This window comes from Oncorhynchus keta, chromosome 34 (assembly GCF_023373465.1).
Source record: "Oncorhynchus keta strain PuntledgeMale-10-30-2019 chromosome 34, Oket_V2, whole genome shotgun sequence".
Lineage (NCBI taxonomy): Eukaryota > Metazoa > Chordata > Actinopteri > Salmoniformes > Salmonidae > Oncorhynchus > Oncorhynchus keta.
Window position 1 is genome coordinate 11,243,316 of NC_068454.1, and position 14,208 is coordinate 11,257,523.

Below are 14,208 nucleotides of genomic sequence, written 5' to 3' on the forward strand. Positions count from 1 at the left end.
GAGGCTTAGCTTAGCTAGGGCGTTTCTCAAAATGTTCAATCTGATTACAACTCAAATCTGGACCCCTGCAGCAGGGCTGTTGAACTCATTCCATGGGGGGCTTAGTGTCTGCATGGAATGAGTAGTTGTTCCTTTCAATTAAGCCCTAGACAACCAGGTGTGGGGAGTTCCTTTCTAATTAGTGATCTTAATTCATCAATCAGGTACGAGGAAGGAGCAAAAACCAGCAGACACTCGGGCCCAACGTGGAGTGAGTTTGACAGGTGTTCTACAGGGTAACAGTGACTCTATCGGTTTGAGTAATGACTACAAAATAATTTTAAGTAACTGTAGGCTACTCAGACATATTAAGTGCAACAGGTTTCCTAAAAAAATTGGAGTAATGACAGCACAATGGGGTTTACACTGCCAATACAGAGAGAGAAGCAGGGAAAGCCTCACTCCATCACGTCCGTAAAGAGAACAAGAAAGAAACCGAAACAGAGAGAGAAAAGTCACTCCCAGTGAGAAGAGATGCAAACAGACAAATAGAGAGAGACAAGTCACTCCCAGTGAGAAGAGATTTAAACAGACAAACAGAGAGAGAAAAGTCACTCCCAGTGAGAAGAGATTTAAACAGACAAACAGAGAGAGAAAAGTCACTCCCAGTGAGAGGAGATGCAAACAGACAAATAGAGAGAGAAAAGTCACTCCCAGTGAGAGGAGATGCAAACAGACAAATAGAGAGAGAAAAGTCACTCCCAGTGAGAAGAGATTTAAACAGACAAACAGAGAGAGAAAAGTCACTCCCAGTGAGAGGAGATGCAAACAGACAAATAGAGAGAGAAAAGTCACTCCCAGTGAGAAGAGATTTAAACAGACAAACAGAGAGAGAAAAGTCACTCCCAGTGAGAGGAGATGCAAACAGACAAATAGAGAGAGAAAAGTCACTCCCAGTGAGAAGAGATTTAAACAGACAAACAGAGAGAGAAAAGTCGCTCCCAGTGAGAGGAGATGCAAACAGACAAATAGAGAGAGAAAAGTCACTCCCAGTGAGAGGAGATTTAAACAGACAAACAGAGAGAGAAAAGTCACTCCCAGTGAGAGGAGATGCAAACAGACAAATAGAGAGAGAAAAGTCACTCCCAGTGAGAGGAGATTTAAACAGACAAATAGAGAGAGAAAAGTCACTCCCAGTGAGAAGAGATTTAAACAGACAAACAGAGAGAGAAAAGTCACTCCCAGTGAGAGGAGATGCAAACAGACAAATAGAGAGGCATAAAACGGAGTGGACAGGGAGAAAGAAAGAGGGTATCCCTCTCTCACCCTCTCTGTGTCTCCCTCTGAAATTCCTCCATGCCACTTTGACTTTACCCCCTATTCCCTACACCCATCCCACTTCCCAGCCAGCCCTCCCTGGCACCAGTATGCGGCCCCCAGCCCCCCTTTCTCCCCCCTCAGGGCTGCTGCTGTTGCTGGTCTTCTGCCCCCTAGTGGTGGTAGCGCAGGCCAGCAGCAGTAAGACGGAGAGCGGACACAGCACACACCATGGAGACACAAACCCAGACCGCTGTATGAGGCATCACTTCGTGGAGACCATCACACACTCCATCTACAAGTGCCACTCCAATGTAAGTCAGCTGAATGTGCACACACACACACACACTAGAATGTACACACACGCTCTTTCACACGCAGACAACGATACACGAGCAGATACCTAATGATAAAGAAGGTCAGAACTTCCTGTAAATCAAAACAAACACGTATGCAGACACACACACACACACACACACACACACACACACACACACACACACACACACACACACACACACACACACACACACACACACACACACACACACACACACACACACACACACACACACACACACACACACACACACACACACACTGTAAGCCAATCCAGTGTTCCACCCCTAGTCTTCCTGCTAAGAAGCTGTTTAAGATAACAGGGCCAGTCCAGCTGACAAAGGAGCAGGAGCTTTTACATGATAAATATCAGAAGAGATCTGCCCCAAACCACCAAAGCAGACCCCTGGGACTACAGATAGGGAACTCTCTCTAATGAGTCTAGTGAGTAGGTATTTTTCACTCTATGTTTCTCTGTCTGTATGTCCCTCTCTTTCACTGTCTCTCTCTTTCGCTCTCTCTGTCTCCGTTTCTCCCTCTCTCTGTCTCTCTCTGTCTCTCTCTCTGTCTCTCACGGTCTCTGTGAGTTCCTCAACCAAGCCCAAAATTATACAAGCCCCCATAGATAGAGCAGCAAATGTCTACAGTGTGGCCCACATCCAACACCTCACTCAACAGCAGCGTGACTCACCTAGACCAGACAGAGAGAGAGAGAGTGAGAGAGATGAGGAAGGCAGAGATAAATAGAGGGGGTAGAGATAGAGACGGAGAGAGGGAAGAGAGTGGAGAAAGAGAGAGACGGAAAGAGAGGTGAGAGAGAGAGAGAGTTCTAATAGAAAGAGAGAAAGAAGAAGAGTGGAGAGACTAGAAAAAGATTGTGGCAAACAGGTGCTGAGTAACCCTAGTAACCCTGGTGTAGCGGTATAAGGCACTGCACCTCAGTGCAAGAGGTGTCACTACAGTCCCTGGTTCGAATCCAGGCTGAATCACATCCAGCTGTGATTGAGTGTCCCATAGGGCGGCGCACAATTGGCCCAGCGTCGCCGGGGTAGGCCGTCATTGTAAATAAGAATTTGTTCTTGACTGACTTACCTATATTTAAAAAATGAGGAGAGTTAGTTCCTCCCTCCCGGAGGCGTAATATACGGCATGTAGACAGAACAGCACTGGGGATCTGTAGTGATGAGTGACACTGGGGATGTGTAGTCGTGAGTGACAGTTCCTGATGTAAACGACTTTAAATGAGTGTAAGTGATCCCTCACAGGGGACAGTTAATGGAGGGGGGCTGTCATTCCGTCTTTCTATTCTTCCCCCTCTCTCTCCCACCATGAGTCCATTTCATACATGCAGGGCCGTGGTTGTGTGTGCGCATTCAAGTGCTTGCAACTGTGTATGTAGGTGTCTGTAAGTGGGTAGGTGAGTGCCCAGCTGTTGTCATCTTGCCATGCAGTTCCCAATCTCCAGACCCTTCTCCTCTCTTTCCCTCTCCTTATCTCCCCTCTTCTCTTCCCCCCCAACACACACTGACACAAAGCCCTCAGCTCCCAACCTCTCTCTGTGAAAATACTAAAACACTTCCTTGCTGATAGCTCATCTTCTTGTCCTCAGAAGGAAGACACATGTTCCTAAAGTGGCTGCCAACTTCCTTGCAGTCATCGCCAACAAGTGTGTGTGTCATATTCCCTGGCCCGAGACAGGCTTTAGCCAAAGATAGAGAGAGAATCAGAGAGAGGGCCAGAGAGAGAGAGACAGAGTCAGAGAGGGAGAGAGTCAGAGAGAGAGAGAGAGTCAGAGAGAGAGAGAGTCAGAGAGAGAGAGAGAGAATCAGAGAGAGAGAGTCAGAGAGAGAGAGCCAGAGAGAGAGAGTCAGAGAGAGAGTCGGAAAGAGAGAGTCAGAGAGAGAGTCAGAGAGAGAGAGAGACAGAGAGAGTGTCAAAGAGAGTCAAAGAGAGTCAGAGAGAGGGACAGAGAGGGTCAGAGAGGGAGTCAGTGAGAGAAAGAGTTAGAGAGAGAGAGAGAGAGAGAGAGATATCTATTACATTGGCTTTGGCAATGTTAACAAATGTTTCCCATGCCAATAAAGCCCCTTGAATTGAATTGAATTGAGAGGGTCGGAGAGAGTCAGAGAGCACATACCTTGGCCTGAACTATAGATTCCTTGGCCTTAACATCAGCGCCACAGGTAACTTCCACAAAGCTGTGAACAATCTGGGAGACAAGGCAAGAAGGGAAAAAAACATCAAATTCATACGAATTAGGATCTGGCTATAAAATACTTGAATCAGTTATAGAACCCATTGCCTTTTATGGTTGTGAGGTCTGGGGTCCGCTCACCAACCAATAATTCACAAAATGGAATAAAACACCAAATTGAGACTCTGCATGCAGAATTCTGCAAGAATATCCTCCGTGTACAACGTAAAACACCAAATAATGCATGCAGAGCAGAATTTGGCCGATACCCGCTAATGATCAAAATTCAGAAAAGAGACGTTAAATTCTACAACCACCTAAAAGGAAACGATTCCCAAACCTTCCATAACAAAGCCATCACCTACAGAGAGATGAACCTGTAGAAGAGTCCCCTAAGCAAGCTGGTCCTTGGGCTCTGTTCACAAACACAAACACAAACACACCCCACAGAGCCCCAGGACAGCAACACAATTAGACCCAACCAAATCACAAGATAATTACTTGACAAATTGGAAAGAATTTACAAAAAAAACAGAGCAAACTAGAATGCTATTTGGCCCTAAACAGAGAGTACACAGTGGCAGAATACCTGACCACTGTGACTGACCCAAACTAAAGGAAATCTTTGACTATGTACAGACTCAGTGAGCATAGCCTTGCTATTGAGAATGGCTGTCGTAGGCAGACATGGCTCTCAAGAGAAGACAGGCTATGTGCACACTGCCCACAAAATGAGGTGGAAACTGAGCTTCACTTCCTAACCTCCTGCCAAATGTATGACCATATTAGAGACACATATTATCCTCAGATTACACAGACCCACAAAGAATTCCAAAACAAATCCAATTTTGATAAACTTCCATATCTACTTGGGGAAATACCACAGTGTGTCATGACAGCAGCAAGATTTGTGACCTGTTGCCACAAACAAAGGGCAACCAGTGAAGAACAAACACCATTGTAAATACAACCCATATTTATGTTTATTTATTTTCCCTTTTGTTCTTTAACTATTTGCACATCGTTACAATCCTGTATATATATATAATATGACATTTGAAATGTCTTTATTCTTTTGGAACTTCTGTGAGTCAAATGTTTACTGTATTTGTTTTATTGCTTATTTAACTTTTGTTTATATCCCCTGGCTCTAGCTATTGTTAGAGAGGGTCACATCGGTGGCGACACGAGGCAGTTGACAGGGGACATGACATAGGAGTCCACTTACAGTGTGTGTGTGTGTGTGTGTGTGTGTGTGTGTGTGTGTGTGTGTGTGTGTGTGTGCGTGCGTGCAGTGGTCACATTGCAGGCAGACCATCACCTCTAGATGAGGATCCGCTAGGAACACAGTGAAACAGGTTATCCATGTTGTGTAGCTAGGAACACAGTGAAACAGGTCATCCATGTTGTGTAGCTAGGAACACAGTGACACAGGTCATCCATGTTGTGTATCTAGGAACACAGTGAAACAGGTCATCCGTGTTGTGTATCTAGGAACACAGTGAAACAGGTCATCCATGTTGTGTAGCTAGGAACACAGTGAAACAGGTTATCCAGCTAGGAACACAGTGAAACAGGTCATCCATTATGTGTAGCTAGGAACACAGTGAAACAGGTCATCCATGTTGTGTAGCTAAGAACACAGTGAAACAGGTCATCCATGTTGTGTAGCTAGGAACACAGTGAAACAGGTCATCCATTATGTGTAGCTAGGAACACAGTGAAACAGGTCATCCATGTTGTGTAGCCAGGAACACAGTGAAACAGGTAATCAATGTTGTGTAGCTAAGAACACAGTGAAATGGGTCATCTATGTTCTGTAGCTAGGAACACAGTGAAACAGGTCATCCATGTTGTGTAGCTAGGAACACAGTGAAACAGGTCATCCATGTTCTGTAGCTAGGAACACAGTGAAACAGGTCATCCATGTTCTGTAGCTAGGAACACAGTGAAACAGGTCATCCATGTTCTGTAGCTAGGAACACAGTGAAACAGGTCATCCATGTTGTGTAGCTAGGAACACAGTGAAACAGGTCATCCATTATGTGTAGCTAGGAACACAGTGAAACAGGTCATCCATGTTGTGTAGCCAGGAACACAGTGAAATGGGTCATCTATGTTCTGTAGCTAGGAACACAGTGAAACAGGTCATCCATGTTCTGTAGCTAGGAACACAGTGAAACAGGTCATCCATGTTCTATAGCTAGGACCACAATGAAACAGGTAATCAATGTTGTGTAGCTAAGAACACAGTGAAACAGGTAATCCATTATGTGTAGCTAGGAACACAGTGAAACAGGTCATCCATGTTGTGTAGCTAGGAACACAGTGAAACAGGTCATCCATGTTGTGTAGCTAGGAACACAGTGAAACAGGTCATCCATGTTGTGTAGCTAGGAACACAGTGAAACAGGTTATCCATGTTGTGTAGCTAGGAACACAGTGAAACAGGTTATCCATGTTGTGTAGCTAAGAACACAGTGAAACAGGTCATCCATGTTCTGTAGCTAGGAACACAGTGAAACAGGTCATCCATGTTCTGTAGCTAGGAACACAGTGAAACAGGTCATCCATGTTGTGTATCTAGGAACACAGTGAAACAGGTCATCCATGTTCTGTAGCTAGGAACACAGTGAAACAGGTCATCCATGTTGTGTATCTAGGAACACAGTGAAACAGGTCATCCATGTTGTGTAGCTAGGAACACAGTGAAACAGGTCATCCACATTGTGTAGCTAGGAACACAGTGAAACAGGTCATCCATGTTGTGTAGCTAGGAACACAGTGAAACAGGTTATCCATGTTGTGTAGCTAGGAACACAGTGAAACAGGTCATCCATGTTGTGTAGCTAGGAACACAGTGAAACAGGTCATCCATGTTGTGTAGCTAGGAACACAGTGAAACAGGTCATCCATGTTGTGTAGCTAGGAACACAGTGAAACAGGTTATCCATGTTGTGTAGCTAGGAACACAGTGACACAGGTCATCCATGTTGTGTAGCTAGGAACACAGTGAAACAGGTAATCAATGTTGTGTAGCTAAGAACACAGTGAAACAGGTCATCTATGTTCTGTAGCTAGGAACACAGTGAAACAGGTCATCCATTATGTGTAGCTAGGGACACAGTGAAACAGGTCATCCATGTTCTGTAGCTAGGAACACAGTGAAACAGGTTATCCATGTTCTATAGCTAGGAACACAGTGAAACAGGTCATCCATGTTCTATAGCTAGGACCACAATGAAACAGGTAATCAATGTTGTGTAGCTAAGAACACAGTGAAACAGGTCATCCATTATGTGTAGCTAGGAACACAGTGAAACAGGTCATCCATGTTGTGTAGCTAGGAACACAGTGACACAGGTCATCCATGTTCTGTATCTAGGAACACACTGACACAGGTCATCCATGTTCTGTATCTAGGAACACACTGAAACAGGTCATCCATGTTCTGTATCTAGGAACACACTGACACAGGTCATCCATGTTCTGTATATAGGAACACACTGACACAGGTCATCCATGTTGTGTCCCTCTGACAGACACACAGTATGGAGACTGAGCCATTAGAACAACCAACATCACTAATTGGGGCGATGATACCGGGTGTGTCACCCCTGTTATGCTGCAAGCTCTAACGGAGCTAACACAAGTCTTCAGGTCTCAGGCGAGGTTACTCATGTGATTTACATGTGTGTGTGTGTGTGTGTGTGTGTGTGTGTGTGTGTGTGTGTGTGTGTGTGTGTGTGTGTGTGTGTGTGTGTGTGTGTGTGTGTGTGTGTGTGTGTGTGTGTGTGTGAGACTAACTCAGAGCTTTCAATGTCAACAATGAGACAGACTAGCCAAACTCCTATTACTGCACGTGCCAGGCCACATATTAAGTCAGACTGCAGGCTCTAGATTACACTAAATTGAATCAAATTAAATGTATTTGTCACATACACATGGTTAGCAGATGTTAATGCGAGTGTAGCGAAATGCTTGTGCTTCTAGTTCCGACAATGCAGTAATAACCAACAAGTAATCTAACTAACAATTCCACAACTACTACCTTATACACACAAGAGTAAAGGGATAAATAATATGTACATAAAGATATATGAATGAGTGATGGTACAGAATGGCATAGGCAAGATGCAGTAGATGGTATAGAGTACAGTATATACATATGAGATGAATAATGTAGGGTATGTAGACAAAGTGGCATAGTTTAAAGTGGCTAGTGATACATGTATTACATAAAGATGCAGTAAATTATATAGAGTACAGTATATACGTATACATATGAGATTAATAATGTAGGGTATGTAAACATTATATTAGGTAGCATTGTTTAAAGTGGCTAGTGATATATTTTACATCAATATCCATCAATTCCCATTATTAAAGTGGCTGGAGTCAGTGTGTTGGCAGCAGCCACTCAATGTTAGTAGTGGTGGCTGTTTAACAGTCTGATGGCCTTGAGATAGAAGCTGTTTTTCAGTCTCTCGGTCCCTGCTTTGATGCACCTGTACTGACCTCGCCTTCTGGATGATAGCGGGGTGAACAGGCAGTGGCTCGGGTGGTTGTTGTCCTTGATGATCTTTATGGCCTTCCTGTGACATCGGGTGGTGTAGGTGTCCTGGAGGGCAGGTAGTTTGCCCCCGGTGATGCGTTGTGCAGACCTCACTACCCTCTAGAGAGCCTTACGGTTGTGGGCGGAGCAATTGCCGTACCAGGCGGTGATACAGCCCGACAGGATGCTCTCTATTGTGCATCTGTAGAAGTTTGTGAGTGTTTTTGGTGACAAGCCAAATTTCTTCAGCCTCCTGAGGTTGAAGAGGCGCTGCTGCGCCTTCTTCACGATGCTGTCTGTGTGGGTGGACCAATTCAGTTTGTCTGTATTGTGTATGCCGAGGAACTTAAAAACTTACTACCCTCTCCACTACTGTCCCATCGATGTGGATGATGTGGATTGGGGGACTAGAGAATGTGGACTAGAGAATACAAAGCCTGACTGGGACAGTGACTATATAGACTACAGCTCTTATATAGACTACAGTATATAGACTACAGCTCTTTGAACAGGTTAACATAACTTTATTGTTTTCTAAACTCCCTTGAAGTGCTCATGTATGTTTTTTCTCCTTTCCTCCCCTCTCCTACCTCTCCTCTCCTTCTCTCTCCTCTCCTCCCTCCCTCTCCTCTTCCTCTCCTCTTTCTCTCCTCTCCTCTCCTCTCCTCTCCTCTCCTCTCCTCTCCTCTCCTCTCCTCTCCTCTCCTCTCCTCTCCTCTCCTCTCCTCTCCTCTCCTCCCTTCTACCTCTCCTCCCTCTCCTTCTCTCTCCTCTCCTCCCTCCCTCTCCTCTTCTTCTCTCTCCCCTCTCCTCTCCTCTCCTCCCCTCCCCTCTCCTCCCTTCCTCCTCTCCAGATGGTGTTGCTAGCTCGGTGCGAGGGCCACTGCAGCCACACGTCCCGCTCCGACCCTCTCATCTCCTTCAGCTCGGTGTTGAAGCAGCCCTTCAAGAGTACCTGTTTCTGCTGCAAGCCCCACACCTCCAAGCTGAAGGCTGTGAGACTCCGCTGCGCCGGAGGGAGCCGCATCACAGCAACCTACCGCTACATCCTCGCCTGCAACTGTGAGGAGTGCAGCTGAGCGGGGAATAATACTTTTTAAAACGTTAGAACTCTAGAACTGTCTCCTTGAGAACGTTTCTGCACCTGCGAGTCGACAGCTGTGAAGAGTGGAATCCTAGAACATGTAAATTAGAAGAACCTGCACCTTTTGTAGAACCTATAAGTCCAGGCCTTACCCATGGACGAGCCAGTGTTTTTGGTCCCTGTATAATGATTAAATTACGATGATTTAACTTCCCCTGGCCTTCATTTGCAAGTAGTGGAACCCTTAGTGCCCAATAGAACTCTAGAACCTGAGAGTATAGGCTAGACTCATGGACGAATCTAGAACCGTCATGCCTGTTTGTGATGAGGACTCCAGCGCCCCAACGACTATCTGCCTTTTAGAATGTTGTTCCTAGGGAAGGGAGGGCAGGAGATTTCTGAACCAATAATAATAATGGATTGGACTTATATAGCGCATTTCTACCAACTGAACTACTCCAAGCGCTTTACATAGTAACTCACCTCATACACCACCTGGAGGAATGTGCCATTTCATGGTTCTACATGTGTTTCTAGACCTGACTGAGAAGTCAGTCATGAGATCCTTCATTCTTCTTGACTCTTTGTCAAACTGTTTGTCAATCCTCTAACTATACCACTTATCAGTCTGGACCAAGACTCACCTGAGCTCCTCATCCAGTAGCCCAGTCCTCAAACTAAGACTCATTAGGAACCCTGTTCCCAAATTCTGTGTGTCTAGAACCAAGAGAACACTCGGCTCCTCAAGGCTCCCAGAAGGAGTTAGTTCTGCTCATCCATCGAGGGTAGATGACATTTCCCAGAATCCTATAGAACACTATCTTCTCCCTTATGTGTTCAGACCCAGAAACAATTAACTGCTTTTTCGGTTTCAGCCAAACTCTCAACACTCATTACAAGCAACAACAACACATATGCATATGCATAACCTCGTATTCAATCACTCATCACCTCTCTAATTACACACACCGTCTCCCCTCTCTCACCACTAACTACATCTATAAATGTATGGTGCCGACGTCCTAAAACCCAACAGCACAACATGCATAATTAAAAGCAGCATGGGACAGAGCAGGCCGTGTATCCTATGAGATACATGTGTAATGACTGTGCTTAACTACACCTTCCCCCTGTCTCCTAGCCAGGCCATAAACATGTAACATACTCCATCAGATCTTCACCTACAGTTGAAGTCGGTAGTTTACATACACCTTAGCCAAATACATTTAAACTCTGTTTTTCACAATTCCTGACATTTAATCCTAGTAAAAAATTCCCTGTTTTAGGTCAGTTAGGATCACCACTTTATTTTAAGAATGTGAAATGTCAGAATAATAGTAGAGAGAATTATTTATTTCAGCTTTAATTTCTTTCATCACATTCCCAGTGGGTCAGAAGTTTACACACTCAATTAGTATTTGGTAGCATTGTCTTTAAATTGTTTAACTTGGGTCAAATGTTTCGTGTAGCCTTCCACAAGCTTCCCACAATACGTTTGGTGAATTTTGGCCCATTCCTCCAGATAGAGCTGGTTTAACTGAGTCAGGTTTGTAGGCCTCCTTGCTCGCACACGCTTTTTCAGTTCTGCCCACAAATCTTCAATAGGATTGAGGTCAGGGCTTTGTGATTGCCACTCCAATACTTTGACTTTGTTGTCCTTTAAAGGCACAGTCAACTTAGTGTATGTAATCTTCTGACCAACTGGAATTGTGATACAGTGAATTATAAGTGAAATAATCTGTATGTAAACAATTGTTGGAACAATTACTTGTGTAATGTACAAAGTTGATGTCCAAACCGACTTTCCAAAACTTTAGTTTGTTAACAAGAAATTTGTGGAGTGGTTGAAAAACAAGTTTTAATGACTGGAACCTAAGTGTTTGTAAACCTCCGACTTCAACTGTATCTGTGTGAAACATGATGAACCCTGGCAGGCCATATCACCAGCTGATGTACTCTCAGAGAACAGACTCTTACACCATGACTGCTTTGGCCATAGCCCGGAGGACTATAATGCAAAATGCATCAGAGTGCAAAAGTGGAGTTTCCAAAGGGACATTCTATTGTTGGGATAGCTACACGCTATGTTTGGGAGATACAGTGAGGGGAAACCATTGTGTGCAGTGGTATATGGACTCTGAAGAAAAATGGTCTGTCAATGCTTTGTGAAACTGATGATTTGGTGGTTGTTATTGTTGAAACTATTAATATTATTATCGTACCAGAGTTTATGATTACTGACACATGATTTGCTATCATTAAGTACTTCACTAATGATGTAATTTCAATATTTAGATACTTTGAGAATGGAATCTGTGTGTTACAGCTCGTGCTGCTCACAATTCAAATACATGTTTTTGACTTACTCTGGATTTGTGCATGTTACCACTTTAGTGCATTTAAGACAGTCCCAAACCATTGGATTTATCAGGAGTCAGGTACTGTGTCTATCTACCAGACGAAGGTATGGGGAGAGGGTTCCATTTTAGAATCGAGCAGAATGGTGTTAAGATATTGATGGACTAAAGAAAAGACCTCAGAGTCCCACAGAAGTGATGACTGAAGTGCTTCGAAATCCTGTTGAGAAAGAGATCACACACACACACACACACACACACACACACACACACACACACACACACACACACACACACACACACACACACACACACACACACACACACACACACACACACACACACACACACACACACACACACACACACACACACACACACACACACACACACGCCTTTGTTCTTTCTTATGGCCTCTAACTGTGCCGTCCTCTAGGAAATCATACAAATTGCTGGTTTGATTTGTTAATGCAAATCATGACTGACAGCGCGACCGGCTGCTTCACACGTCAACCTAATAAACAGTCCTTTTGTTTCTGCCTGTCTCCTCTCTGTGTGTGTCTTCCTCACACACACACACGCACGCACACACGCACGCACGCACGCACGCACGCACACACACACACACACACACACACACACACACACACACACACACACACACACACACACACACACAAACACACATAAACACACGCACATTATGGGTTGCGGGTGGAAGCTGTTAATGCCTTTTGCACATAGACTTGGCGCTCCGGTACCGCTTGCCGTGCAGTAGCAGAAAGAACAGTCTATGACTAGGGTGGCTGGAGTCTTTGTAGCGCCTTAAGGTCGGATCCTAAGCAGTTGCCATAGCAGGCGGTGATGCAATCTGTCACAGCGCTCTCAAGGGTGCAGCTGTAGAACTTTTTGAGGATCTGGGGACCCATGCCAAATCCTTTCAGTCTCCTGAGGGGGAAAAGGTGTTGTCGTACCCTCTTCATGACTGTCTTGGTGTGTTTGGACCATGATAGTTTGTTGGTGATGCGGACACCAAGGAACTTGAAACTCTCGACCCGCTGCACCAGCCCCGTCGATGTGAATGTGGGGCTTGTTTGGCCCTCCTTTTCCTATAGTTCAACGATCAGATCCTTTGTCTTGCATACATTGAGAGAGAGGTTGTTGTCCTAGCACCACACTGGCAGGTCTAGGCTGTCTCATTGTTGCCTGTGATCAGGCCTGCCACTGTTGTGTTGTCAGCAAATGTAATGATGGTGTTGGAGTCGTGCTTGTCCACACAGTCGTGGGTGAACAGGGAGTACGGGATGGGACTAAGCACGAATCCCAGAGGGGCCCCTGTGTTGAGGATCAGTGTGGCAGATGTGTTGCTACCTACCCTTACCACCTGGGGGCAGCTCTCAGGAAGTCCAGCATCCAGTTACAGAGGGAGGTGTTTAGTTCCAGGATCCTTAGCTTAGTGATGAGATTTGTGGGCACTATGGTGTTGACCAATGAGCTATAAGGACGGATGATGACTTCACAGTCTGATGCTCTTTAGAACGGTGCAAGACACAACATGATCAGTTCGACCTGTTGCTGCTGGGTAAAGTATGGTTGGAAGGAATATCCTACGTTGTTTTAATCATATAGCGCTTTTCAGGTCTTTATATTAGACATGAAGATTACCTGTACTAGTGGTGAACCATGCAAGGTAAAAAGTTGATGTGTCGAGAGTTGTGTGTATAGATACAATACATACACACACTGTTAATGTACACCAACATTATGTACTGGACACCACACACTGTTATTGTAGACCAACATTATGTACTGGACACCACACCCTGTTATTGTAGACCAACTTTATGTACTGGACAATACACACACTGTTAATATAGACCAACTTTATGTACTGGACACTACACACACTGTTAATATAGACCAACTTTATGTACTGGACACTACACACACTGTTAATATAGACCAACTTTATGTACTGGACACTACACACACTGTTAATGTAGACCAACTTTATGTACTGGACACTACACACACTGTTATTGTAGACCAGGCCTAGGCAATTATTTTCCATGGAGGGCCACATTAGAATACATTTTTTGCCATCGAGGGCCAGAATCATATTACAGGATTATACATCAGGTGTATGATTGTGTTGACAGATATATCTACTGTAAATCACATCCAGATGTGCTACTTATTTAACTTTTTTAACATGCACAGAAATAAACCACATCCATGTTCTCCTTTTGGTAGGTATTTTCATTATTAAACATGCAATGAACTACACTGAGGGAAAAGTACACTGTGCATTCAACACCATGGACAGAACTCTTGTTAACGGGTATGCACATTTCACTAGAGCAGTGAAATCAGGTATAGTTTC

General features: G+C 44.5%; 1 protein-coding gene across 2 annotated transcripts in view; it reads left to right on the plus strand.

The window, feature by feature from the left end:
- The window catches only part of LOC118366459 (norrin-like), a 58,752-nt gene extending 46,390 nt beyond the window's left edge, over positions 1–12,362 (plus strand). Inside the window, exons 3-4 of one of the 2 annotated variants that reach the window (XM_052493079.1) lie at positions 1,386–1,610; positions 9,239–12,362. In XM_052493079.1, the coding sequence (XP_052349039.1) occupies positions 1,407–1,610; positions 9,239–9,463 (429 nt within the window). In that variant the 5' untranslated portion in view covers positions 1,386–1,406 and the 3' untranslated portion in view covers positions 9,464–12,362. Of the gene's footprint in view, positions 1–429; positions 1,611–9,238 lie in introns of those variants that run through there. The other variant, XM_052493078.1, reaches the window with a different exon arrangement.
- The last annotated feature ends 1,846 nt before the right edge of the window (positions 12,363–14,208 follow it).